We start from the raw sequence: 25,004 nt of genomic DNA, 5'->3' as shown, positions 1-25,004 counted from the left end.
CACTCTCTACTTAGCTACACCCTCTCTCCTCACCTCCCTCCTCTGTCCTCAGCTCCTTGCTATCTCCTCAGCGCCTTGCTTTCTTCTCAGCTCCACACTCTGTCCTCATCTCCACACTCTCTCCTCAACTACACACTCTAATCTCAGATCCACATTCTTTCCTCGGGTCCTAATTCTGTCGTCAAGTCCAGCTCAGTCCTCAGCTATACACTCAATCCTTATATCCACTCTCTGTCCTCACCTCCGGGTTCTCTCCTCAGCTCCACACTCTGTCCTCATCTTGATTCTCCTCAGCTCCATGGTCTCCTTTGTTCCACACTCTCTCCTCAGCTCCACATTCTGTCTCCTCAGCTCCACACTCTCTCCTCAGCTCCACACTCTGTCCTCATCTTGATTCTCTCTCCTCAGCTCCATGGTCTCCTTCGTTCCACACTCTCTCCTCAGCTCCACATTCTGTCTCCTCAGCTCCACACTCTCTCCTCAGCTCCACGCTCTCTCCACAGCTCCTCACTCTCTCCTAAGCTCCTCAGTCTCCTCAGCTCCAGACTCTGTCCTCAGTTCCATGCTTTCTCCTCAGCTCCACACTCTCGCCTCAGCTCCGTACTCTGTCTTCTCAGCTCCACACTCTGTACTCTTGCCCACGCTCTGTGTTTGGGGTCACGCTCTGTCCTTGGGGCCATGGTCTGTCCTAAAAGCCAGATTTCCTCTGCTTTGTGCAGCCAGTTCTGTTATAGTCATGTAGAATCTTAAACACCATGTGGGCACTGCGTGCACTTCAAGGGGATACAGACCATGACACAAGAAGGCTGTCCACCTACGTTCCTGGATAACCACCCAACTACTCCTGGCTCTTCTCAGATGAGGGATCAGATTGTAGAAGGGTGCCTGTTCGGACCCTCTGCCCCAAGGCCAGATAGGCAGTGCCCCCCACCCAAAGCTTCTAGTTCTGGCTCCTGAGAGCCTCTATCCCCTCCCACATTTCCTGGGAGCAAGGAGCGGAGGTTGGCCCTTCCCCTGCACTTAGTTTAGAAAAGTCCATGCCCCGTAACTGCAAGGCCTGCTTCGAACAAAGCACAGCAACACTCTCTTGGTGACAAAGTTGTAGTCCCCCCAGCTGTCCCCTCCATTTTGAGCCCTCACCCAGCGTCCCCTTTAACATCCAAATTTCTACCCTCTGTCTCCAGGGCAATTTGGCTTTTTCTGACACAAACATCAAAACTCTAGCCTCTGCCCATCAGCATGTTCCAAAGCCACGTCCTTATTTCTAGGTGTTTCTTACATCATGCTCCATTTCTGGTACCAAAACTGGCATTTGTTTCCTGTGGGTGGCTGAACAACAGACATATCGTGCCAGTCTCGGGGACAGGGAGGCCCAGATCAGGGTATGGTGGGTTGGCTCCCTCTGGGCCCTGGAGGGGTCCTGTGTCCCACACCACCGCTGCTGCTGGTCATGGGTGACCCTTGGTGTTCCTGGATTGTAGCACGTGCTCCAGCCACCAGCTCTTCCTCACAGGGTACTTGTCCTTTGTGCATCCCACTGTCTCTCATAAGGACAGTCGTATTGGGCTTGGCACCTGTGCTCCGACAGTATAACCTCAATAAATTATTTATTCTTCTGCTATGACCTTATCTCCATACAAGGCCACATCCTGGGGCACTGGGGGTCAGGACACAGCTCTGCCCACAGGCCCACTCATGCCTGGCATCCCCCCGACCATGTGTTATAGGAGTCCTTGCCTGAGAGAATGCCAAGGAGCTGTCTGGGCAGCAGGGGCCCCAAGGGCAGCTTGGCCAGCTGCTTAGGGGAGCAGAGAGATGTTCTGCTCACGGAATCAGTGGAGTGGGCACTGGCACCACCACCCAAGCAGACAGCCCAGGTGGCAGGCTGACGAATGGGCACGTCTGAGCAACAGCAGTGGTGCCTGGGAGGCGTGGCACTGATATGGGAGAGCAAGGTTCTTTTTTATATATATATTTTTATTGGAGTTTGATTTGCCAACAAATGAGTGGGAGAGCGAGGTTCTTATCTCATGCAGTCGAAGAACGAATCTTGGGGACAATGGAGAGTGAGCAAAGCGATAGAAGTTTATTAAACAAAGGTCTAGAGAAAGCTCTCAGAAGTGAGAGAGGTCCCGTCAGGGTTGCCTCTGAGGGCTTTTAGCAGGAGTCTTTTATTGAGAACTGACTAGGAAGCTGGTGGCCTTGAGATTTTCGTCCTGTCTTGGTTTGAGCAGGACTATTGATAACACCCTCAATGACTTCATTCTTTGTGGTCTGGTGAGTTTCTGTGATTGCTTGGTAACCATCAAAGGGAGATACTTCCTAACATTTCACAGCTAGGGAGCCAGGTTTTGGGGTTGTTTTTTGTTTTTTCTGTTTCCACTGCCTTATCTGTTTCCTTGGGATCTATGGGAGCCTGACTCCGGGCCTTTCCCTTACCTTGTCCTGCTAGGCCCATCTGTTCCTACCTCAGCACAAGGGAGAGGCCACAGCCTAACAGGCAGCTGTGCCATCAGGGACACAGGCAGGGACCCCACATTTGTTTGGCCACACTTTGCCAACCAGGTCCCAGGGAGAGGTCAAGGGGCCCTGAGCAGGGGTCTGGGTGACACCAGCTCGAGCATTGACCAAGCCATGGGCTCTGCAGCGAGGGAGCACCAGTTATCTGATTCAGGCGACAGGTGGGGCCATCAGCCACTGGCTACCTCTGCCCTCCCAGCCACACCCCCTGAACCCCCTCCCCAGCCACCCTGCATGCTCACAACCTGTGTCTGTCTTCCAGCCTCCAGAGAATCGGCACTTCTGCTCCCCTTGGTCTCAGGATGTAAGGTCCCAAAAAATGGTGAGGACATAACCCTGGCCTGCTTGGCAAAAGGACCCTTCCTAGATTCTGTGCGGGTCACGACAGGCCCAGAGTCACAGGCCCAGATGGAAAAGACCACACTGAAGACGCTAAAGATACTGGACCACGCTCAGTTGTCTTTCCTGTCCATCCCCTGGAAGCCAGAGCTGCACTACTGTGAAGCCATCATGAAAGACAACAAACAGAAGCTGCATAAAGCCATCCACTGGCCAGGTTGGTGGCCCCTGACCACCAAGGAGGGCCCTCCAGGCCTCCCCCACACCTTCACCACAGGGCTGGTCCCTGAGCACTGACACCACAGCCAGGCCACGCAGGACACAGCAACTCCCCCTCCACCACCCAACCCTCGAGTCCTCTCCTGACAGACCACGCCCCAGGGTGTGAGAGAAAGGCTGTGCTGGGCGCAAGGCCTCCTAAGGCCCAGTGCTCACCTCTGCATGGTGCAACTGCTCACCCCTCCTTCCTGCCATCCCCAGCATGCACTCTCTGGCCCTCACCTGCCACTGTTCCTCTGATTTCAGCATCCTGGGAAACTGCCACCTCCCTGTTGACTCATGCGCCATCCAGGACCACACCCAAGCCCCCAGGACCACACCCAAGCCCCCAGCACACCCAAGCCCCCAGCATGGCCAGGATCTCAGGTGAGGAGCCCCCTCCTGCCTTCCCATCCCTTCCGCTGACTCCTTCCAGCAGCCCTCCGTGACATCTCCCATGAGCCTCTCAGTCCCGTCTGGGTCAGGAAGGGCAGGCGCTGCAGTCGCGTCTACCCACAGCAGGCCCTGTGCTGGGCAGCAGCAGACACCACGCCAGGCCCCTTGTGAACAGGAGACACCCCCACAAAACACCCCACAGACAGCACAGGGACAGGGTGTGACCCAGAGGACAGAGCTTGGATGTGAGCTTGACACAGAGCCCCACGGAGGATACATGGCCAAAGTGTAGAGTGAGGAAAGCGGCCCCATGACCCTTACAGAATGGTAGCTGGCCACCTGAAGGCTCAGGAGCCCTGGGGACCCAGGACCTCCTTGCCACACAGGGCCTCTCTGAGCTGCCTACCCTCCTCCATAGGGTCTAGTTGCCTCTCTGCAGGCCACACGGGGTCACAGCCACCCTGCTTGCCCCCTCAGGACAAGGTTCAGTCCTCTGAGCCAGGCAGCAGGCCTCATGAGCAGAGGATGGCAGCCCCGGTGCCAGCCCTCTGGGGCGTCGGTGAAGCTCATACAGGGCAGAGGCTGTGGGCTGCTGCAGCCCCTCCTCTCCACAACCTACCCCAGTGCCATCCCCAACCCCTGGCTCAGCACAGCCTGGTCAGACACGGAGGGGACAGGGTCATCGAGAGAAGTCAGCCCTCCAGGCAAGGATGCGGAATGCCACCATGACCTGTGGCCAGGGTACACGCCCGCTGACGAGGAGCCTGGGCTGGATGCTGCACACAGGCTGGGCCCTCACACTCTGTGGCTGGGTGGGCCTCTGGGAGAAGGTGACCTTGGTGTGGCAGCCTGAGGTGTGCTGTCCCAGGAGCCTGGCCCTGAGAATAGGCCAGCCACATCTACGCCCCACACCGCCCGTCCTGCCGGCCAGATGCAGGCCAGACCCTGTGCAGCTTTAGAGGGCTGGGGATGGGAGAGGCGGGATCCCCACTGCCTGCAAAGCCTAAATGTTAACAATGTGACCCTTGACAGAACAGACCTGTGGGCCCCTGGTCTATCCCATGCCTGTGGCCCAGAGCCCTACTGGCTGTCCTCACCCTAACTGTAGAGGTGACCCTGGTGGGGCGACCGCTCAGGAGCCTGGAGGAAGGGGCAGCGGCGGGTGTGGGAAGGCCCTGGGGCCCCGGGGAGCAAGAAGGCCTAGGGCCCCCCCACATGTGCTGCCATCTCATCTCCCTTTCCTCCCTAGTGCCTCCCACCAGCCACACCCAGACGCAAGCCCAGGAGCCAGGATGCCCAGCGGACACCATCCTCAGAGGCCAGTTCCTGGGGTGCAGAGTGGGGGAGGAGAGGAACCACCTGAGGAACACAGGGAAAGCCAGGCCCCAAGCCAACCCCCAGCCCCCAGCCCCACAGTGGGAGGCCAGGAAGCAAAGAGGGCAGAGTCTGCACTAGGGAGAGTGGCCATCCTGGGGTCAGCAAGCCCCCCAGGCAGGGTCTGTATCCCCTCACCCCCAGCACCGCCCCCAGGCAGGGTCTGTATCCCCCCACCCCCAGCACCACCCCCAGGCAGGGTCTGTATCCCCCACTCACCCCTGCTGACCAAGGTTGCTCTCCCCAACAGAGTGTTGGAACCACACCCACCCTCCCAGCCTCTACATGCTGCGCCCTCCCCTGCGGGGACCATGGCTCCAGGGAGAAGCTGCTTTCACCTGCCTGGTGGTGGGGGATGACCTGCAGAAGGCCCACCTGTCCTGGGAGGTGGCCGGGGCGCCCCCCAGCGAGGCTGTGGAGGAGGGGCCACTGCAGGAGCATGAGAATGGCTCCCAGAGCTGGAGCAGCCGCCTGGTCTTGCCCATATCCCTGTGGGCCTCAGGGGCCAACATCACCTGCACGCTGAGCCTCCCCAGCATGCCTTCCCAGGTGGTGTCTGCAGAAGCCAGAGAGCATGGTGAGGCCTGCCCCCAGGCCCAGGAGACAGGCTGGCTGGGCACCCCCCCACCATGCACACACATGACTCCTGTGGGCTCTGCTGGCCACCTCCTCCCATAAGGAGACACCAAGTGGGGGGACCCACCATCCCCCAGGCCACCCAGCTTCTCCCAATGCCCCCAAGGGGCTCAAGCATAACCAGGCTTCTCCCCGCAGCTGCCAGAGCACCCAGCAGCCTCAACGTCCATGCCCTGACCATGCCCAGAGCAGCCTCCTGGTTCCTGTGCGAGGTGTCTGGCTTCTCACCCCCTGACATCCTCCTCACCTGGATCAAGGACCAGATTGAAGTGGACCCTTCTTGGTTCGCCACTGCACCCCCCATGGCCCAGCCGGGCAGTGGCACATTCCAAACCTGGAGTCTCCTGCGTGTCCTCGCTCCCCAGGGCCCTCACCTGCCCACCTACACGTGTGTGATCAGGCATGAGGCCTCCCGGAAGCTGCTCAACACCAGCTGGAGCCTGGACAGTGGTGAGTCGCACATGGGTATGCGGCCTTCAGTGCCGGCCTCTCCTGAGCACAGGGTCGGGGTGGAGGGGCAGCCCTCAGAGTTGCTGAGTGACCAGGTCCTGGGGCAACAGCCAAGGGCCTGTGCCACCCAGCCAGGATGGCCCCACCCAGCCAGCTCAGCATCTGGACTGTGCACATGCTGTCTCCACACTGAGGACTTTGGATGCACTGACACCTGTGTCCTCAGGTCCACACATCACATGCTGGGCTAGGAGGGGTGGGGAAGTGGGTGTCACTGCTGCCAGGCCCCAAATAGCAGCCACTTCCCACCAAGACATGCCCCACTGGTGGATGCAGAACAGGGCCCTCCCCTGGAGAGGGTGGTCATTCCCGACACTACTCTCAGGGACATTGGAGCCTCCCCAAGCCCCAGGAGCCCCCTAGTCTGGGAGAACAGTCTGCATCTCAGGGGCCAGATACACCCAGAAGTGGGAGCTGGTCTGCCCAAGAAATCTGACCAACACATGCCCACAACAGTCTACCCCTTGTCCTAAGCCTGTCTTCTCGACCCTGTGTCCTGCCCCTCTGGGTGCCACCTGCCCTGGGCCACCTGTCATGGCTCATGTTCCCCTAGGACTGTGTACTCCAGCCCCTAGAGCAGCCTCCTGGCCCTACTTCTCCTCCCTCCCCTGGGCCAGGTCCACACTGGCAGTCTTCCTGGCTCCACCCTCCTACACCCTGCATACAGGCTGCTCCCAGGCACAGACACAGCCTTCCATGGCCTGATGTCATGGTGAGGCTAGACTAGCCCCCCAGACAGACTCTGTCAAGGCTGGAGACTGATCTGCCATCAAGCACCAAGCCCCAGGCTGCAGGCTGCAGGTGTGCACATGCTCTCCTAGCTCACCTGAGCCCATAGATGTGCCAGCATGTAGAGAGGCCTGGACAGCTCAGTGGACAGGGCTCAGCTCCAATGAGGTCCTCATGATCCCCTCCATGGGACTGTGGAACCTATGCCCATAGTTGCTGTAGGTGCTCACTAGGCCTCCCCTTGGACCCACAGGGGTGGGCATGTGTAGAGTAGGGCAGGGGAACATGGAGGAATGTGAGTGAGCAGGGAGTGGCCAAACCTCCTCGGGCCCAGCTGCAACCACCACCCTGCTGATATCTGTGTGGTGGTCACACTTCTTGCATGGGGCAGGGGTAAATCCACCTGCCAAGGTCACACACTCTGAACACAGGATGCAGTGGGGGGGGGGTCATCCCGGCCCCAGGTACAGGGGGATGGAGGAGGATCAGCCCTGCCCAGGGCACAGGGGGATAGAGGGGAGGGTCAGCCCATCGAGGGCACACGGGGACAGAGGGGAGGGTCAGCCCACCGAGGGCACAGGTGGACAGAGGAGGGTCAGCCCGGCCCAGGGCACAGGTGGACAGAGGAGAGTCAGCCCCAGACAAGGCACAGGGGGACAGAGGAGGGTCAGCCCCGCCCAGGGCACAGGGGGACCGAGGTGTGATCATCCAGGGAGGAGGAGGGAATGAGGGAATCCCCAAGACTCTAAAGTCCTCATGGGATGACACCTGCTATGAGCACAAAAGCATCCTCTCCGCATCCTCTCCACCACTGATTGCTCCATACAGGAGCCTGCTCTGTGGCCACCATGGGAAGAACTGGGTCAGGTGTCCAGGCCTACAGCCTCTGTGGGCAGAGGGTCCTGACCCCATCCCTGTCCTGCTAGACTCCCCCACCCCCCTCCCAGGGAGAGTGCACTTACCCTCTGCCAGCTGTTGGCTTGTTCACAATGTCCAGCACGCAACCAAAAATTAAAAGATATGCAAAGAAGCAGAAGAGCTTCACCCACAATCTGATGAAAAGTAGCAAACAGAATTTGACCCCAAGGAGATCCAGGCCCTGTAATTAAAAACAGTTCCACTTGTGTCCAGATCCCATGTCAGGCTTCTCCAGGCTGTGCTCCACAGACTGCCTTCTGCCCTGCCCTGCCGCGCTGCAGTGAAGGCCGCACAGGAAGCATGTCCTGCCCGCCCCACCCCTGTCTTCTGACAAGCGCTCCCCGCCTCGCCACCCTGGGGCTGGGTCCACTGCCCTGGCTGGGGGTCATTACCTGGACAGAGCTCTGTCCGGGGCAACCGCCGCAACGTCCACCTGTCTGGTTGAGCCCCCCAGCCGTTCAGCACAACATTCCATGTGTCTAGAACAGGTTTTCCTATATTACCTGGAGTCAGAACCACTGCCTTTTTTGAAATTCCCTGTGCGACATGGACCAGTAGCCTAGTGGAACGCACTAGAGTTTAGTTACTCAAAAAATGAAATAAACAGAACAAAAATGTGCCTAAGTTTCATTACCAGATGTGACAACTGCTATAGAGTCTGCAAGGCCCGTGCGGTGTCCACGCTTGCTTCCTCTGTCCATGACCCGCGCCGCCCCAGGCCCACTGTACTGAGCCTCACCAACTGCTTGTCGGGCCAAGGGCCTATTGCGCCTGCACCCGGTGACGGTTCCCGGGGCAGCGGCGGCTTCAACAGGCAGATCTGGCCAAGTCAGTCACCCGCTTCAAGGCCCTAGGGGCTCCCTGTTGCTCTGAAGGGCGCTACCCAGCCCCAGCCCCTCTGCCACCCCTGCCCAAGCTCTCTGCTCTGGCCACACTGGGCCCCTCTACCCTCCTGGTTCAGGCTCCACCCTCCTACACCCTGCATACAGGCTGCACCCAGGCACAGACCCAGCCTTCCATGGCCTGACGTCATGGTGAGGCTAGACTAGCTCCCCAGACAGACTCTGTCAAGGCTGGAGACTGATCTGCCATCAAGCACCAAGCCCCAGGCTGCAGGCTGCAGGTGTGCACATGCTCTCCTAGCTCACCTGAGCCCATAGATGTGCCAGCATGTAGAGAGGCCTGGACAGCTCAGTGGACAGGGCTCAGTTCCAATGAGGTCCTCATGATCCCCTCCATGGGACTGTGGCACCTATGCCCATAGTTGCTGTAGGTGCTCACTAGGCCTCCCCTTGGACCCACAGGGTCCCTCCTCTACCCTCCTCCCCGTGGAGAGGAACCCTCCTGGTTCAGGCTCCGTCCCAGAGCACGGCGTTCCTTCTGCTTAGAGTGTGGTCCCCACTTCTGGTCGCATGGTCAGGCCGTCTGGTCCCTGTCATGACAGCAGCCCCTCCTTAAAGGCGCTTTCACCATGGCTGGGCCAGGCTGCCTGTGTCTGCACCTGCCGAGTGCCACCCACTGCCCGTGTGCACTTGCCATGCTGACATGTTGGCTTCTGTGCCAGGGTGTGTGGTCCCAGTCCATCTGCCCACTTGGTTCTGGGCCTCCCTATTTCTGTGGAGCCCCTGGTGCTGGAGGGAGGGGGGCAGGGAGAGCTTTACAGAGGTGCATCAGGTGGGCACTCCGTCAGGATCAGGAAGCCTCAGAGTCATCTGTAGCTTGGCACACCCCCTCACGTGGGCCAGGCGCAGGACTGAACCTTCCCACTGCTGCCCTTGCTCCCAGGTCTGGCCATGACCCCCCCAGCCCCTCAGAGCCACGACGAGAGCAGCGGAGACTCCATGGACCTGGAAGATGCCAGCGGACTGTGGCCCACGTTCGCGGCCCTCTTCGTCCTCACTCTGCTCTACAGCGGCTTCGTCACCTTCCTCAAAGTAAGGCAGCCGGCACACCTGTGAACAGGGCCGGGGCACACGCTGGAGCAGGCTCAGGGAGTCTGCAGGGAGAGGGGGCACGTGCGGCCTTAGTGGGCCCCAGGCGGGCGGGGAGACACCAGGGGCCCCTCCCCTCCACCACAGCACCCCACAGTGAAACATCTGGCCCTGACTCAGCCAGGCAGGACACGAGGACGGACTGTGTCCTCTGGGGACCCTGCCTCTCACACTCTCCCCCTGCTCCACTCTGGCCACCAGCCCCCTTCCTCACTGGACTCCTCCTGCAGGTGAAGTAACCCCAGGAGAGTAGACACCTGGCACCCTCAGAGAAGGGAGGCCCAGCCTGCATGCTGTCGCCAAGGACAGAGAGGCCCGGCCTGGACTCCGGGCCCACCTCTGCTCACCCCCTGCCTACCTCTGTCTACCTCTGTCCAGAGTTCAGCCACCAGATGCAGAGAGGAGGGCATCCCACCCTGCGCGTCCCCGATCCAGCCGTCCTGACGGCAGCCCCTTGCCTTTTTGCTCCATAAACAACCTTGCTACTGGGTGTTATGCTATATATTGGCAAATTAAACTCCAATAAAATAAATAATAATAATAATAAATAATTTTTTTAAAAAACAACCTTGCTCATTCCACCTGCCTCCTGCTTCCCCACCTCAGTCTTAAAGACCTACCTCTGCTCAGAGGATCCAGGGGCTGCAGACAAACGTCCAGGAGATTCACACCCAGGGCAGGGGTAGAGCAGTGGTCGGGCACGTGGTGGGGAGGCATGGGAAAAGGTGGGTGGGGGCCTCTCTGCCCTGGGACCTACTGCTCTCTGCCCTGGGACCTCTGCCCTGGGATGGGACCTACTGCTCCCCACACTCACGGGTACATGCATGCAGGCATGTGTGCATCCAGATGTGCACAGGAGCACAGGTCACAGGGGGCTGCTGCTCCCCACACCCACGGGCATATGCATCCAGACATGTGTGTACATATGTGTGCACGAGCATGGTTCACACATAAGCACACATGCACAGGCACAAACAATATACATGTGCATTGTACCCCTATAAACATGGAGCACACACACATGCATACAAATGTGCAAATACCCAGGCATGTGCACACATGTGCATGTACACATGCTGGTCTGCTGTGTGTAATCACGTAAATGCACAGACATGTGCCCATGCACCCACACAGGTTCACACACAACATTGGAACATGGCTCTACATGGTGGGAGTTAGGACAGCCCCGTAGACGGAGCTCTTTCTGTGTGTGCCTGGTCTCACAGCCTCAGGCATGACCTCAGATCCTCGTGAATCACGTCCTTCCAGGGCAGTGGGTGGGAGCATACCTGTCAAGTGGAATGGGGTGAGCGGTAATTGCAGGAGTGCCTGAAGGGGCCCAGAGGTGACCCTGGCATGGCTCAGCACACAGTCACCACTTGCAGTCCTGCCATCACCCAGAGTCCTCAGCTGCAGGAGCAGAAGTGGTCACAGGGGGCAGGCGACTGTGGTGGACACCTTCCATGCTCCCTGCCTGCCCAGGAGGGCAGCCTTCCATGCTCCCACTGGCCAGGGAGAAGAGTGAGGGGGAGCCGCTGCCAAGCCCAATGCCCCCAGCCAACCCACGGTAACACCCCTGCTGGCTCCTGACACCACAGTGTCGGTGCTCCCCTGTCACTGCTTATGCCTCCAGGTGCCTCCATCCTCACCCACCCAATCATGCCTCACGGCTTCAGCCCACGTCTCATTGCTACATGCAGACTTTGACTCCACATGTCGCCACTGGAGCTCCACGTCACTGACACTCCACATGCCACAGCTGGACATCACGCTGTGGTCAGCTGACACATAGCCCTGAAAATGTGCACGCAGGACCCATCAGCCTCTGCACGGGACGTCCAGGGCAAAGACACTTTGCAGAGGCCTCAAGAAGAGAGGCGGTCCTGGCCAAAGGGGGCCATGTTGTCACAGAGCCACACGGGAAGGCAGTGGCACCAGAGGAAGACACCCCGCTGCAGCTGCACAGTAGAGGAAGGGCCGTGACCCCAGCTCAACCGCCGTGCTCAGCCCAGTGGGAAGTCCAGGGACAGGCTGTGTCCTGGAGCACCCAGGGGACTGAGCCTGGCCCTGCCTGGCCTTCCTTGGGGGCTGGTGTCAGACTTCCGACCTCTGCCAGCCAAGCAGCCCCACCCTCTTCGGCATTCAAGCCAAACTCTCATAATGGATTCCCAGTTTTCCCTGCACCCATGCTGCTCCCAGAAGGCCGCATCTCCTGCGCTGGCTGACCTGTCGCCTCGGTGTGCACACCATGCACCCTTGGTGGCGTCCTGTGCAGCCACCCTGCTCACTGCGCCCTTGGCAGCCTCTCAGCGGCGTGGGCAGCCCTGTGTCCAGAACCAGATGAGGCCTCAGTCTCCCCACGGTTCACCAGAAGACTGCACATGGAGCCTGTGGTGGCTCTGCCCCCTGCCCTCTGCTCCTCCCCCACTGAGTTCTCTTCTCTCCCCTCTGGCACATTCTCTGGCTCCCTTTCTCATTAAATTGGTCGGTTATTTCTTTCTCCTTGCCAGAGCACAGTGTTTCCTGTTGCTCCTTGATGACCCCCAACATGCAGAGCAGAGCCCAGTACACATTAGGTGCTCAGCAAACAGTTGCTGAGTGAATGAACATCTGCCTGCACATGGCACAGATTTACAAATGCAGCACAATTCCTGTATTCCCAAAGTTAATTCCTTCTGAAGTCCACCCTCCCCCACCCTGCCATCTCAGTCAATGACCTCCGGCCGAGTGGACCCCCAAAGACACCCAAAGCCATCACAGCCGTCCTCCCACACACAGCCAGCCACGTCACCCCTCCCAGAGCCCCAGTCATCCAGCCAGCCTCCAGGCTTCCCTCCCCAGCCCATGGCCAGTGCGGTCTTTTGACCTGTGTCCCAGCAGCCTCAGCTGAGGAATATCATGGGGCTCCCTTTATGCCAGGAATGAGGTCAGGACTCCTTTAGTCCTGGCCGGGGTCCTGGGCCTCCCCAGCCCCCGCCTCCTTGCAGCCCTCTGGGCCTGCTCCCCAGACATTCCACATGGCACCATCCACCTGCCCCCTGGTTCCTCCCACCTCCCAGCCCGGCCTCCAGGCCCCATGGAAGCAGGGACAGCACACACCCAGCATTTACAATAGCAGAATGAATGAATGAATGAATGAATGAATGAATGAATGAATGAACAAGCAAATGGATGAATGATCTGGCCGGCCTCAAAGGAGGTCATGCACTGAGGCCCTCAGACCTAAGCCACATCCTCCAGCCCATCCTCACCAGGAAAAGTGCCCATGGTGTCCCACCCTCACTCCTAAGGGAAGGTAGCAGTATGGCACCAAGTCCCTGACCCATGTCCTCGGCTGAGCATGCTGAACACCTGGCTGGGCCTGGGTGTCTGTATTTGACCTGCTTTCTGTACAAGAAACACACTAGGAAAAAACCCTAAAATATAAGATGTGAGGCATCATGAACACACATATGCCTCCAGGCAATTCTAAGGCCAAAGCTCCCTTGGCCAAAGCCAGGACATTTGCCTAAACTCTCAGTCGCCTGAGCCCCTCTGCACAGGACCCTCTTGGCTGGTTCCTCCTGGCTGCCCCATCCTGGATGGTTGTCCTGGCTGAGCCCTTTAGGATGCTCCTTCATGGTTGTTTCCTCCTGGTTGGTCCCTCCTGTCTGCCCTGTCCTGGCTAACCCCCCCTGGCTGATTCTTTCTGTCTGGTCTCTCCTGGCTGATCCCTACTGGCTGGTCCCTACTGGCTGGTCCCTACTGGCTGGCCTCTGTGGGCTGATCGCTCCTGACTGGTCCTTCATGGCTATTCCTTCCTGGCTGATTCCTCCTGCCTTATTGCTTCTGGCTGGCACTTCCTGGCTGATCCCATCTGGCTGATCCCATCTGGCTGAAGCTTCCTGGTTGATCCCTCCTGGCTGATTCTTCCTCGCTAATCCCTGCTGGCAGATCCCTCCTGTCTGTTTCCTCCTGGCTGATCCCTCGTTGGTGATCTCTCCAGACCTACCTCACTAGTCCCTCCTGGATGATCACTCCTGGGTGATCTCTCCTGGGTGATCCATCTGGGTTGATCCCTCTTGGCTGGCCCCTCCTGCCTGGTCCCTCCTGGCTGATCCCTCCTGGATGCTTCCTATGACTTATCCTTGCTGGCTGATCCCTTCTGGTTATTTCTTCCTGGCTGATCCCTCTTTGATGATCCCTCCTGGCTGATCCCTACTGGCTGATCCCTCCTTGTTAGCCTCTCCTTGCTTGCTCCTCCTGGTTGATTCCTCCTGGCTGGACTAGCCTGGCTGATCCCTCCTGGCTGATACTTCCTACTTGGCAACTTCTGGTTGGCCTCTCCTGGCTGATCCCTCCAGGTGGTCCCTCCTGACTGGTGTCTCTTTATTATCCCTCCTGGCTGGTCCTGCATGGTAGACCCCCTCCTGGCTGAAGCCTCCTGACTGATCCTTCCTGGATGATCCCTCCAAGCTGATCCCTCTTGGGTGATCTTTACTTACTGATCCAACCCGACTGATCCCTTTTGCTGATCCCTCCTTGCTGGTCCCTCCTGTCTGGCCTCTCCTTGCTGGTCCCTCCTGGTTGACCCCACCTGGTTGATTCCTCCTAGCTGATCCTTCCTGGATAATCCCTGCTGGATGATCCCTCCAGGCTGTTTGCCCCTGGCTGATCCCTCCTTGATGATCCCTCCTGGGTGATCCCTTTGTCTCATCCCTCCTGTCTGATCCATTTGGCTAATCCTCCCTGGCCATTCCCTTTTGACTGACCCCTGCTGGCTGGTACCTCCTCACTGGTCCCTCCTGGCTTGTCCCACTGGCTGATCCCTCCCTGATGATCCCTCCTGGGTGATCCCTTCTCACTGACCTGCCCGGTTGGCCTCTCCTGACTGATCCCTCCTCCCTGATCCTTCCTGGCTTCCTGGATAGCCCCTCTTTACTGATTCCTCCTGTCTGATCCCCCCTGTCTGGTCCCTCCTGGCTGATGCCTCCTAGCTGATCCCCCCCTGGTTGGTCCCTCCTGCCTGGCTTCTCCTGGCTATTCCCTCTTGCCTAGTCCCTCCTGACTGATCCATCTTGGTTGGCCCCACCTGATGGCTCCTCCTGGCTGATCCCTTCTGACTGATCCCTCCTGGTTGGTCCCTCCTAGCTGGCCCCTCTTGACTGATTCCCCCTGGGTGATTCCTTTGTCTGATCCACCTGACTGATACTTCCTGACTGCTCCTTCCTCACTGATCACTCCTGACCAATCTCTTTCACTGATCCTTCCTGGCTGGTCCCTCCTGGCTGGACTCTCCTACCTGGTCCCTCCTGGATGCTCCCTCCTGAGTGACGCCTCCTCACTGATCCCTCCTGACTGGTCTCTCCTGGTTTGTCCCTCCTGGATGGTCCCTCCTGGATGATCCCTCCTGGCTGATCCCTCCTGACTTGCCCCTCTTAACAGGTCCCTCCCGGCTGCTCCCTCCTGAGTGATCCTTCCTGGCTGGTCCCTCCTGGATGATCCCTCCTGGATGGCCCCTCCTGACTGATCCCTCCTGGTTGATCCCTCCTGTCTGGTCCCTTCTAGCTGGTCCCTCCTGGCTGATCCCTCCTTACTAGTCCTTCCTGGCTGATCCCTCTGACTGGTCCCTCCTGGATGATCCCTCCTGGCTGGTCCCTCCTGGTTTGTCCCTCCTGGCTGGTCCTTCTTGGATGATCCTTCCTGGTTGATCCCTCCTGGCTGGTCCCTCCTGGCTGGTCCCTCCTGGTTGACCCCTCCCGACTGGTCAGGCTATTTCCTTCAATGGAAGAATCCAGTGGTCTGCCTTTTACTGGGACTTCCCCTTTTGTCTTAAATAAGCATCAACTGACCTCTGCCCAACTTCAGAAATCTATGTGCCAGAGACATGTGACAGTCCCTGTGGGGCCCCGGTTTAGGCTGTTTGCCTTGATGTAGGGAGTGTGTGTGTGATCTTCCCCAGTCCTGCAGCCACAAGCTGTAACTCAACCCTATGACAGCAGGCCAATGGCGGTTTCCCTGCACGCTCCACAGCTCACCCGGGGCCACCGCAGTCCCGCCTGCCGGGAAGCCATCCACCCTGGGCAGAAACATCTGTTTCCAGCTGTGTGATAAACAGGACATATGTGCCCTCCCACACCTAAATCAAGGCTTGACAAGTCTGGTCCCACAAGGTGGAATTCACCGCCTAGCCACCTGCATGGGGCCCAACTGATTTCCCCCTCTCTTGATGTTTGAGGGGAGGATTTGAGCTGCTCTGCCACCAGGGCCTGTGGCCCAAGGCTTCCTGGCATGTAGGCAGAAACCAGAGTTCTGTCCTGCAGGCAAGGGCCTGTTGTCCATTCCCAACTGTGGTCAGGCCTGCCCATGCTTCCTGAGCTTATTCTGGAAGACAGAATACACAAAGTGAAAGGGACGGGGGACAGCGGCCAAAGCATTTGACATCAAAGAGTCTATTGGTTAGAGTTCTTCAGATAATAAACAGTGATAGACCAGATAGATAGATTATACATAGATAAATGATTGATAGATGTGTGTGTGTGACAGGAAAATCTGTCAATATTATTTCAAAATCTCATCTATCCTTTATATAAATATATATATATATTTGTATTTATATTTTATTTATATTTATGGGGGGGGTATTTTAAGGAACCAGAGCACATGATTATGAATACTCGGTTAGCCAAAAATCTATAAAACAGGCCTGCATCTGGGAGAGCAGAGTGGATGCTGCAGGTCAGGTCAGGAAGTGTCTGGAGGCAGAGCTCCGTCTTCCTTGTGGGACCTCAGCCTTTTTTCACTCAAGGCTTTCAACTGATTTGACAAGGCCCACCATCACATGGAGGCAATCTGCTTTACTCACTGTCTACTGATTTATTTTTTTTAATTTTTTTTAATTTTTTTTATTTTTTTTATTTATTTATGATAGTCACAGAGAGAGAGAGAGAGAGAGGCAGAGACACAGGCAGAGGGAGAAGCAGGCTCCATGCACCGGGAGCCCTATGTGGGATTCGATCCTGGGTCTCCATGATCGCACCCTGGGCCAAAGGGAGGCGCCAAACCGCTGCGCCACCCAGGGATCCCTGTCTACTGATTTAAATGTTAATCACGCTTTTAAATTACTTTCAGTCTCTGGATGAATGTTTGACCAAATACTGCAATACCGTAGCCTGGTCACGTTAACAGAAGAAACTAAGCATCACCGCATCTCCATAAGGAGCGATGGAACCACGCAGACAGTGGGAGAGATGTGAGCTTCAGACAAGTTCTCAGTGGAAGGTGGAGAAGGGAAGATCGCTCCCAGGGGGCTGTAAATGCAAACAACCAAGAAAACACATGACATTACTGTCACAAATAACCAAAGAAAGCAGCTCCAAACAACTGAGCAGTTGTTCAGCTAGCTGCTGTTCATTGACAGCCCGCTGTGCATCAAGAAGGTGTCAAGGTGGAAGCACACACAGGGTGTCTGCGCTGCGGCACCAGTGTCCAGATGTAGGATGAGAAGAAAAACAGGTAAATGTCCCTGTAAAAAACAGGGCCAGGCCAAACAGCAGCGCCGGGTGCTATCGGGAAGATAACCAGGACACTACCTGGAGGTGGTGGCTTTGACCTGCAAGGTCAGTGTGGGGCTGGGGGAGCACATTGCAAGCAGACAGGGCAGCAGGTGAAAGGATCCATTGGCCTAATGCACCATGGGCTTCACTCCGAGGTGACAAGAAGCCCCCAGAGGGGTTCTTCAAGTGGTGTCAAGTGGTGACAGTGCAGGAGTCTGAACAGGACACAGAGGCAGTGGTGTGGGGGCAGTGGTAGTAGAGAACAGGGTTCAGGTCATGCACATCCTGGGGTGGAAGACCTGACAGGTTTGCAAGGAGGTCTCCTGACCCATAGCTTGAATGGAATTGCCACTTACTGCGATCGAGAGATCAAGAGCTTCCTTTCTAGGATGGCATTGGAGTTGCCAATTAGATGGCTGTGAAGGGATGCTGGGGGGGGGTCCCACAGCGAGACCCACAACTGCAGTGTTCACATAGAGACCAGAGATGGGGACTTGAATTTGGAACTGTCTGCACGTGGCTGGCATTGATCTTTACAGGACTGGTGGGGACAACCAAGGACAAAGTGTGCACAGAAGTCCAAGCCAGGAGGCAGGGAGTGCCAGACGCCAGGAGCGGGAGCCTCCATGACCAAGGCTGGAGAGCAAGAGGCAGAGAGGCACTAAGTAGAGAAGGAGGTGCTCCAGCTACACCCAGCATCTCTGACAGGTCTTGTCAGGGGGCTGGAGGATGAGCCCTGGGTCAGGCACAGCAGAGGTCATGCTGCCCGCTCAAGAGCAGTGTCAGTGCCAAGATGAGGTCAAGCCGTGAGCAGAAGGGACTCAAGAGGTGGGAATCGCCATGCAGACATTTGAAAGCAGAGCCACAAGCACTATCTGTCAGACTTTGTGGGATTCTGACCCAGAAATCAAGGAGCACTTCTCCTTGGACACACTGCAGATTGTAGAAACTCACCCTCAGCTGGGTCCTGGTTCACAACTCAGTAAATGTTGAAATGTTTGGGCCCAATGCAGCACACTCCCTGACAACACGGCGAACATGATGAGTGTGTTTGGCAAAAGGTGAGTGACCTGCCCATGTCTCATGCCATGTCCGAGGAAGAATCCATAGCCTTAAGTGTCTGGAAGAAAGAAAATGTGAGTTAAGGAAGAGTCCAAGTTTACAAGTTGGAAAAGGAGCAACAACAACAAAAAACACAAAGCAAGAAAGGACATAATTGTTGTATAAACAAAAAACATCAATTAAATGTAGAAAAGAAGCAACTGAGAGGCACCGAAAGTCCAGAATTGTTTCTTAAAAAGGACAGACTTCTGAGGGGACTGGTCAGGAGAAAGAGAAAGAGGACAAAATATACATAAAGAACAAGAGAGAGAATTACTACTTGATGAAGGAATACAATATCATCCACTAATATTTAGATGAGATAGAAAGCCCTAGAGACGTATCTTATCAAATACGAGTCAAGTACACTGTATTTATTGAATCAGCTGAAGCCTTACAGAACCAGAGGGCTTAAAGAAAGCCAGCACAGGGCACACAGCCACCAAACAAGGCAGGCGCGCTGGCTTCAAGGATTAACTGTGACTCAGACGGTCTCTGCAGCAGCAGAAGCAACAGAAGAGAAGGCGGAGCTGAAGGAAAGAACAGAGCTGCCAGAGCAACTATCCTCCAAAACTACAGCCGTTCTGTAGCAGTTCTGGAAGCTCGAAGCCTGACATCATGGTGTGGAAGAGGCACCCTCTTGCCAGCGCATCTGTGGAAGGACCCTCTCTGCCTCTTTCAGCTTCAGGGAGCCGCCAACCACACAGCAAACCTTAGCCTTGGCCAGTCGCGCCAATCTCTGCCTCCATTGTCCTGTGGTGTTCAGCTTGTGTCTCTGTGTGAATATCCTTCTAAGGACAGTAATTACATTGGATGGTGGGACATCCCACTTCCAGATGGCTTCATCCTAATTTGATTATGTCTGCAAGGAGCCCATTTCCTTTTTTTTTCTTTTTTTATAACAAATTTACTTTTTATGGGTTTTCAATTTCCCAATATAGAGAATAACACACGGTGCTCATCCCCTCAAGTGCCCCCCTCAGTGCCCGCCACCCAGTCACCCCCACCGCCCACCCTCCTCCTCTTCCACCACCCCTAATTCGTTTCCCAGAGTTATGGGGCCTCTCATGTTCTGTCTCCCTTTCTGATATTTCCCACACATTTCTTCTCCCTTCCCCTCTATTCCCTTTCACTATTATTTATATTCCCCAAATGAATGAGACCATATAATGTTTGTCCTTCTCTGATTGACTTATTTCACTCAACATAATACCCTCCAGTTCCATCCACGTCGAAGCAAATGGTAGCTATTTGTCATTTCTAATGGCTGAGTAATACTCCATTGTATATATAGACCACATCTTTATCCTTTCATCTTTCGATGGACACCGAGAAGGAGCCCATTTCCAAATGTGGTCATGGTCATAGGGTCTGGGTGGGCATGAATCTGGGGAATGAGGGGTGGGATCATGATCCAACCCAGGACCTTTCATTTCCTGAGCAATTTGCCACCAAGCTTTTATGTGGGCAGATCAAGATGGGGACACCAAACCCCAGAGCAGAGTCAGAGCTCAGAGCCCCACCCAGGGTGGAGCAGCCCTCCTGGGAATTGAGGTCTGAAGCAGAGTCCAGAGGTTCTGCTGGGGGCACCCTGGACCTCCAAACCCCAGATTACAGGAAGGTCTCCATGTGAACAAAGAATGGTGGCAGAGACAGGAGGATGTTGCACCCAGGATGTTGACCCAGTAAGTGAATGCATAGAGGAGAGGAAAGGAGAGGAGAGGAGAGGAGAGGAGAGGAGAGGAGAGGAGAGGAGAGGAGAGAAGGAGAGGAGAGGAGAGGCCCACAGCCACCAAGATTGGGAAAACTAGACAGGGCATGTACTAGGGGGTGGGTTGGGTGCATCAGTTTGAATTCATAGTTTGCAGCATATTGAGAATATATATATAAATAGAATAGATTAAATAATGGCAACTAGTCCTTTATCTGATACATCATTTGCAAATATCCTCTCCCATTCTGTAGGTTGTCTTTTAGTTTTGTTGACTGTATCCTTTGCTCTGCAAAAGCTTCTTATCTTGATGAAGTCCCAATAGTTCATTTTTGCTTTTGTTTCTTTTGCCATCATGGATGTATCTTGCAAGAAGTTACTGTGGCTGAGTGCAAAACGGGTGTTGCCTGTGTTCTCCTCTAGGATGTTGATGGAATCTTGTCTCACATTTAGATCTTTCATCCACTTTGAGTTTATCTTTGTGTATGGTGCAAGGGAGTGGTCTAGTTTCATTCTTCTGGATGTGGATGTCCAATTTTCCCAGCACCATCTATTGAAGAGACTGTCTTTCTTCCAGTGGATAGTCTTTCCTCCTTTATCGAATATTAGTTAACCATAAAGCTGAGGGTTCACTTCTGGATTCTCTATTCTGTTCCATTGATCTGTGTCTGTTTTTGTGCCAGTACTAGTTTCCAAAATCTATAAAGAACTTATTAAACTCAACACCAAAAAACAAACAATCCAATCATGAAATGAGCAAAAGACATGAACAGAAATCTCACAGAGGAAGACATAGACATGGCCAACATGCACATGATAAAATGCTCTGCATCACTTGCCATCAGGGAAATACAAATCAAAACCACAAGGAGATACCACCTCACACCAGTGAGAATGGGGAAAATCAACAAGGCAGGAAACCACAAATGTTGGAGAGGATGTGGAGAAAGGGGAACCCTCTTACACTGTTGGTGGGAATGTGACCTGGTGCAGCCACTCTGGAAAACTGTGTGGAGGTTCCTCAAAGAGTTAAAAATAAACCTGCCCTACGACCCAGAAATTGCAATGTTGGGGATTTACCCCAAAGATGCAGAATGCAATGAAATGCCAGGACACCTGCACCCCGATGTTTCTATCAGCAATGGCCACAATAGCCAAACTGTGGAAGGAGCCTCGGTGTCCATCGAAAGATGATGGATAAAGAAGATGTGGTCTATGTATACAATGGAATATTACTCAGCCATTAGAAACGACAAATACCCACCATTTGCTTCGATGTGGATGGAACTGGAGGGTATTATGCTGAGTGAAGTAAGTCAATTGGAGAAGGACGGTGTATGTTCTCATTCATTTGGGGAATATAAATAATAGTGAAAGGGAATAGAAGGGAAGGGAGAAGAAATGTGTGGGAAATACCAGAAAAGGAGACAGAACATAAAGACTCCTAACTCTGGGAAACGAACTAGGGGTGGTGGAAGGGGAGGAGGGTGGGGGGTGGGGGTGAATGGGTGACGGGCACTGAGGGGGCACTTGACAGGATGAGCACTGGGTGTTATTCTGTATGTTGGCAAGTTGAACACCAATAAAAAATAAATTTATTATTTAAAAAATAAAAATAGGGATCCCTGGGTGGCGCAGTGGTTTGGCGCTTGCCTTTGGCCCAGGGCGCGATCCTGGAGAACCGAGATCAAATCCCACGTCCGGCTCCCGGTGCATGGAGCCTGTTTCTCCCTCTGCCTATGTCTCTGCCTCTCTCTCTGTCTCTCTGTGACTATCATAAATAATAAATAAAAATTAAAAAAAAACATATAAAAAATAAATAAAAATAAAAAATAAAATAAAAATAATAAATAAATAAATAAATAAATAAATAAATAAATAAATAAATAATGGCAAAAGCTTTCCAAATTTGATGAGGGCCATGAGTCTGCATACACAGGAAGCTCATGAATTCCAGTAGGATAAGCTCAAAGATAACTTTAATGTAAGTGAGCTAAAGATGCTGTACTTTAATGCCAAAGGTGTAGGGGGAATATTTCTATATATAATGTGTTTTTTATACTTTATGTTTTTAAAAAATTTCTTTATTTGAGAGACACAGGGAGGGAGAATGAGCAGGGGAGGAGGAGCAGACACATAGGGAGAAGCAGACTCCCCATTGAGCAAGAAGCCTGATGCAAGACTCAGCTCCAGGACCCCGGAATCATGACCTGAGCTGAACGCAAACACTTCACCAACTGAGCCACCCAGGTGCCCCATATGTTCTGTGTTTTTTTTTTTCTTTTTTCTTTTTCTTTTTTCTTTCTTTTTTTCTCTTTTTTCTTTTCTTTTTTTTCTTTTTTCCTTTTTCTTTTTTTCTCTTTTTTCTTTTGTTTTTTCATTTTTTTCTCTCTTTTTTTTCCTCCTTTTTATGTTCTGTGTTTTAATATAAAATACTAAGCTAGTTAAGCTCAGTGATATTTACCCAAGAAAAGCAGTTGTAGCCATATTGATCTCAAATAAAACAAAGTGAAAGACAAAAGTTTCATCCCCCTTCCTGGGGATGAAGAGTGATAACACAGTTCTCAATGTGCACACACCTGGACTACAGCTCTAAAATACTAAACAGGAAATGGAAAGACCTGCAGGAAGAATCACAGATTCACAGTTATCATGGAAGATATTAACATTTATGTCTCCATCATGCACAGAGCAAGAGGAAAACACAGGCAACACCTTTTTTGAACTCGGCCACAGAGACTTCTTGAAAGATACATCTATAAAGGCAAGAGAAACAAACACAAAAATGAATTATTGGGACTTCATCAAGATAAAAAGCTTTTCCACAGCAAAGGAAACAGTCAACAAAACTAAAAGACAACCTATAGAATGGGAGAAGATATTTGCCAGTGACCTATCAGATAAAGGGCTAGTTTCCAAGATCTGTAAAGAACTTATTAAACTCAACAGCAAAGAAACAAACAATCCAGTCATGAAATGGGCAAAAGACATGAACAGAAATTTCACAGAGGACATAGACTTGGCCAACAAGTACTTGAGAAAATGCTTCATATCACTGGCCATCAGGGAAATACAAATCAAAATCACAATGACATACCACCTCACACCAGTGAGAATGGGGAAAACGAACAAGGCAGGAAACCACAAATGTTGGAGAGGATGTGGAGAAAGGGGATCCTTCTTGCACTGTTGGTGGGAATGTGAACTGGTGCAGCCACTCTGGAAAACTGTATGGAGGTTCCTCAAAGAGTTAAAAATAGACCTGCCCTATGACTCAGCAATTGCACTTTGGTATTTACCCCAAAGATACAGATGCGGTGAAATGCCGGGACACCTGCACCCCGATGTTTCTAACAACAATGTCCACAATAACCAAACTATGGAAGGAGCCTCGGTGTCCATCAAAAGATGAATGGATAAAGAAGATGTGGTCTGGTATTCAATGGGATAGTACTCAGCCATCAGGAATGACAAATACCCACCATTTACTTCGACATGGATGGAACTGGAAGGTATTGTGCTGAGTGAAGTAAGTCAATGGGAGAAGGACAAACATTATATGGTCGCATTCATTTGGGGAATATAAAAAATAGTGAAAGGGAGTGAAGGGGAAAGGAGAGAAAATGAGTGAAAATATCAGTGAGGGAGACAGAACATGAGAGACTCCTAACTCTGGAAAACAAGGGGTGGTGGAAAGGGGGGTGGGTAGGGCATTGGAGTGACTGGGTGATGGGCACTGAGGGGGGCACTTGATGGGATGAGCACCGGATGTTATACTATATATTGGGAAATCAAACTCCAATGAAAAAATATACAAAAAAAGACAAAAAACAAGCGGATGAATATTGGTAAAAATGCACTTGCTGTTATCACTATATCAATAACTGGACCTGCTGGGCTTATGCAGGACTGGAAGAGCCACTGCAGCAGTCTCACACATTCCAAGCCTTGCAGAACATTCACTCACTATTCCATAATGTGGCCATAAAAAACGACCCACCATGTTCCCAAGGACGAAGGGCATTTAGTTACAGAGTGACAGCAGCATGATTACCCCTTGAGGGACTGTCGTCTCCCCTTTGTATCTCCTTCAGGCTGGGCCAGCACTTCTGTGGGTTGGACTCTGTCTCTGGTAGAGAGCCTTACACCTCCTTTTCTGCATAATCTCACACCCCAATCAATGTGTGCTTATCCCAGGTCTTGGGGTCTCCACTCCTCCACTGTTAGACCCTTCCTTTTGTGGGAGAGACCTCTTGGCTTTTGAATTCAGTCTGCTTTGTAACCCTCACCACTCTGAGACCAGATGCTAGACCCAATTTTTAGTACTATTTGTCCTCAGGCCACAGGATAGGGGGCCCTTTACATGCTGTCATAGGGGATTCCTGGTGTTCACCCAGTTCCCTGAGTTGACATAAAAAGGGGCTGACTCACTGAATCATCTTCCTTCTTTAGTCTCAGTGTGAACACCACCGAGCTACACCACTGTGTCCACTGGCCATCTGATGCCCACTGACCCATGACTCTTAAAGGCTACAGATGAAAAATAAATAAATAAAGGCTACAGATGTTGCACATGGTGTACCCCCTTCCTGCCCATGTTCCATTATGAGCATTCAAGAAGGTTTCTTTAAAGGAACTACTTATAGGTAGAATATGACAGAACCATGGGAGCAGTGCAGTATGGCCAGGTGTTGACAGTAGAGCTGTTTCCACCCCAAGGTCCAAATATCAACTTGTTTTGGACAAGACATAAACTATAAAAGGCACTATTGAGGGAGACAAGATGGCAGAAGAGTGGGAAACCTCATTTCATCTGTTCCTTTGAATCTAACTAGATAACCATCAAAGGACTCTGATCACCCATGAATGTAAGAAAAGAATATCTGGAACTCTATAAGGAGAAAAGTGACCACTTTTTCAAAGTCAGAGATGTGGAGAAGTGACTGTGAGGGGAGGTATCAGAAGATAAAAGTTGTGGGGATGGAG

At 53.5% G+C, this 25,004-nt stretch overlaps 3 gene segments (V, D, J or C); all 3 read left to right on the top strand.

Moving 5' to 3' along the window:
• Positions 1-25,004, top strand: part of LOC112930265 (immunoglobulin alpha-2 heavy chain-like) — a 1,136,867-nt gene that overhangs the window by 945,661 nt on the left and 166,202 nt on the right.
• The window catches only part of LOC112930321 (immunoglobulin gamma-1 heavy chain-like), a 931,325-nt gene that overhangs the window by 881,644 nt on the left and 24,677 nt on the right, over positions 1-25,004 (top strand).
• LOC112930268 (immunoglobulin heavy constant delta-like) lies at positions 2,788-10,219 on the top strand. The segment is given in 7 exon segments: positions 2,788-3,076; positions 3,385-3,504; positions 4,763-4,831; positions 5,138-5,464; positions 5,662-5,973; positions 9,466-9,614; positions 9,902-10,219. Coding segments are annotated over 7 exon segments (1,134 nt in total).

The sequence above is a fragment of the Vulpes vulpes genome, chromosome 6, assembly GCF_048418805.1.
Source record: "Vulpes vulpes isolate BD-2025 chromosome 6, VulVul3, whole genome shotgun sequence".
NCBI lineage: Eukaryota > Metazoa > Chordata > Mammalia > Carnivora > Canidae > Vulpes > Vulpes vulpes.
This window is presented reverse-complemented; position numbering and strand designations above follow the sequence as displayed.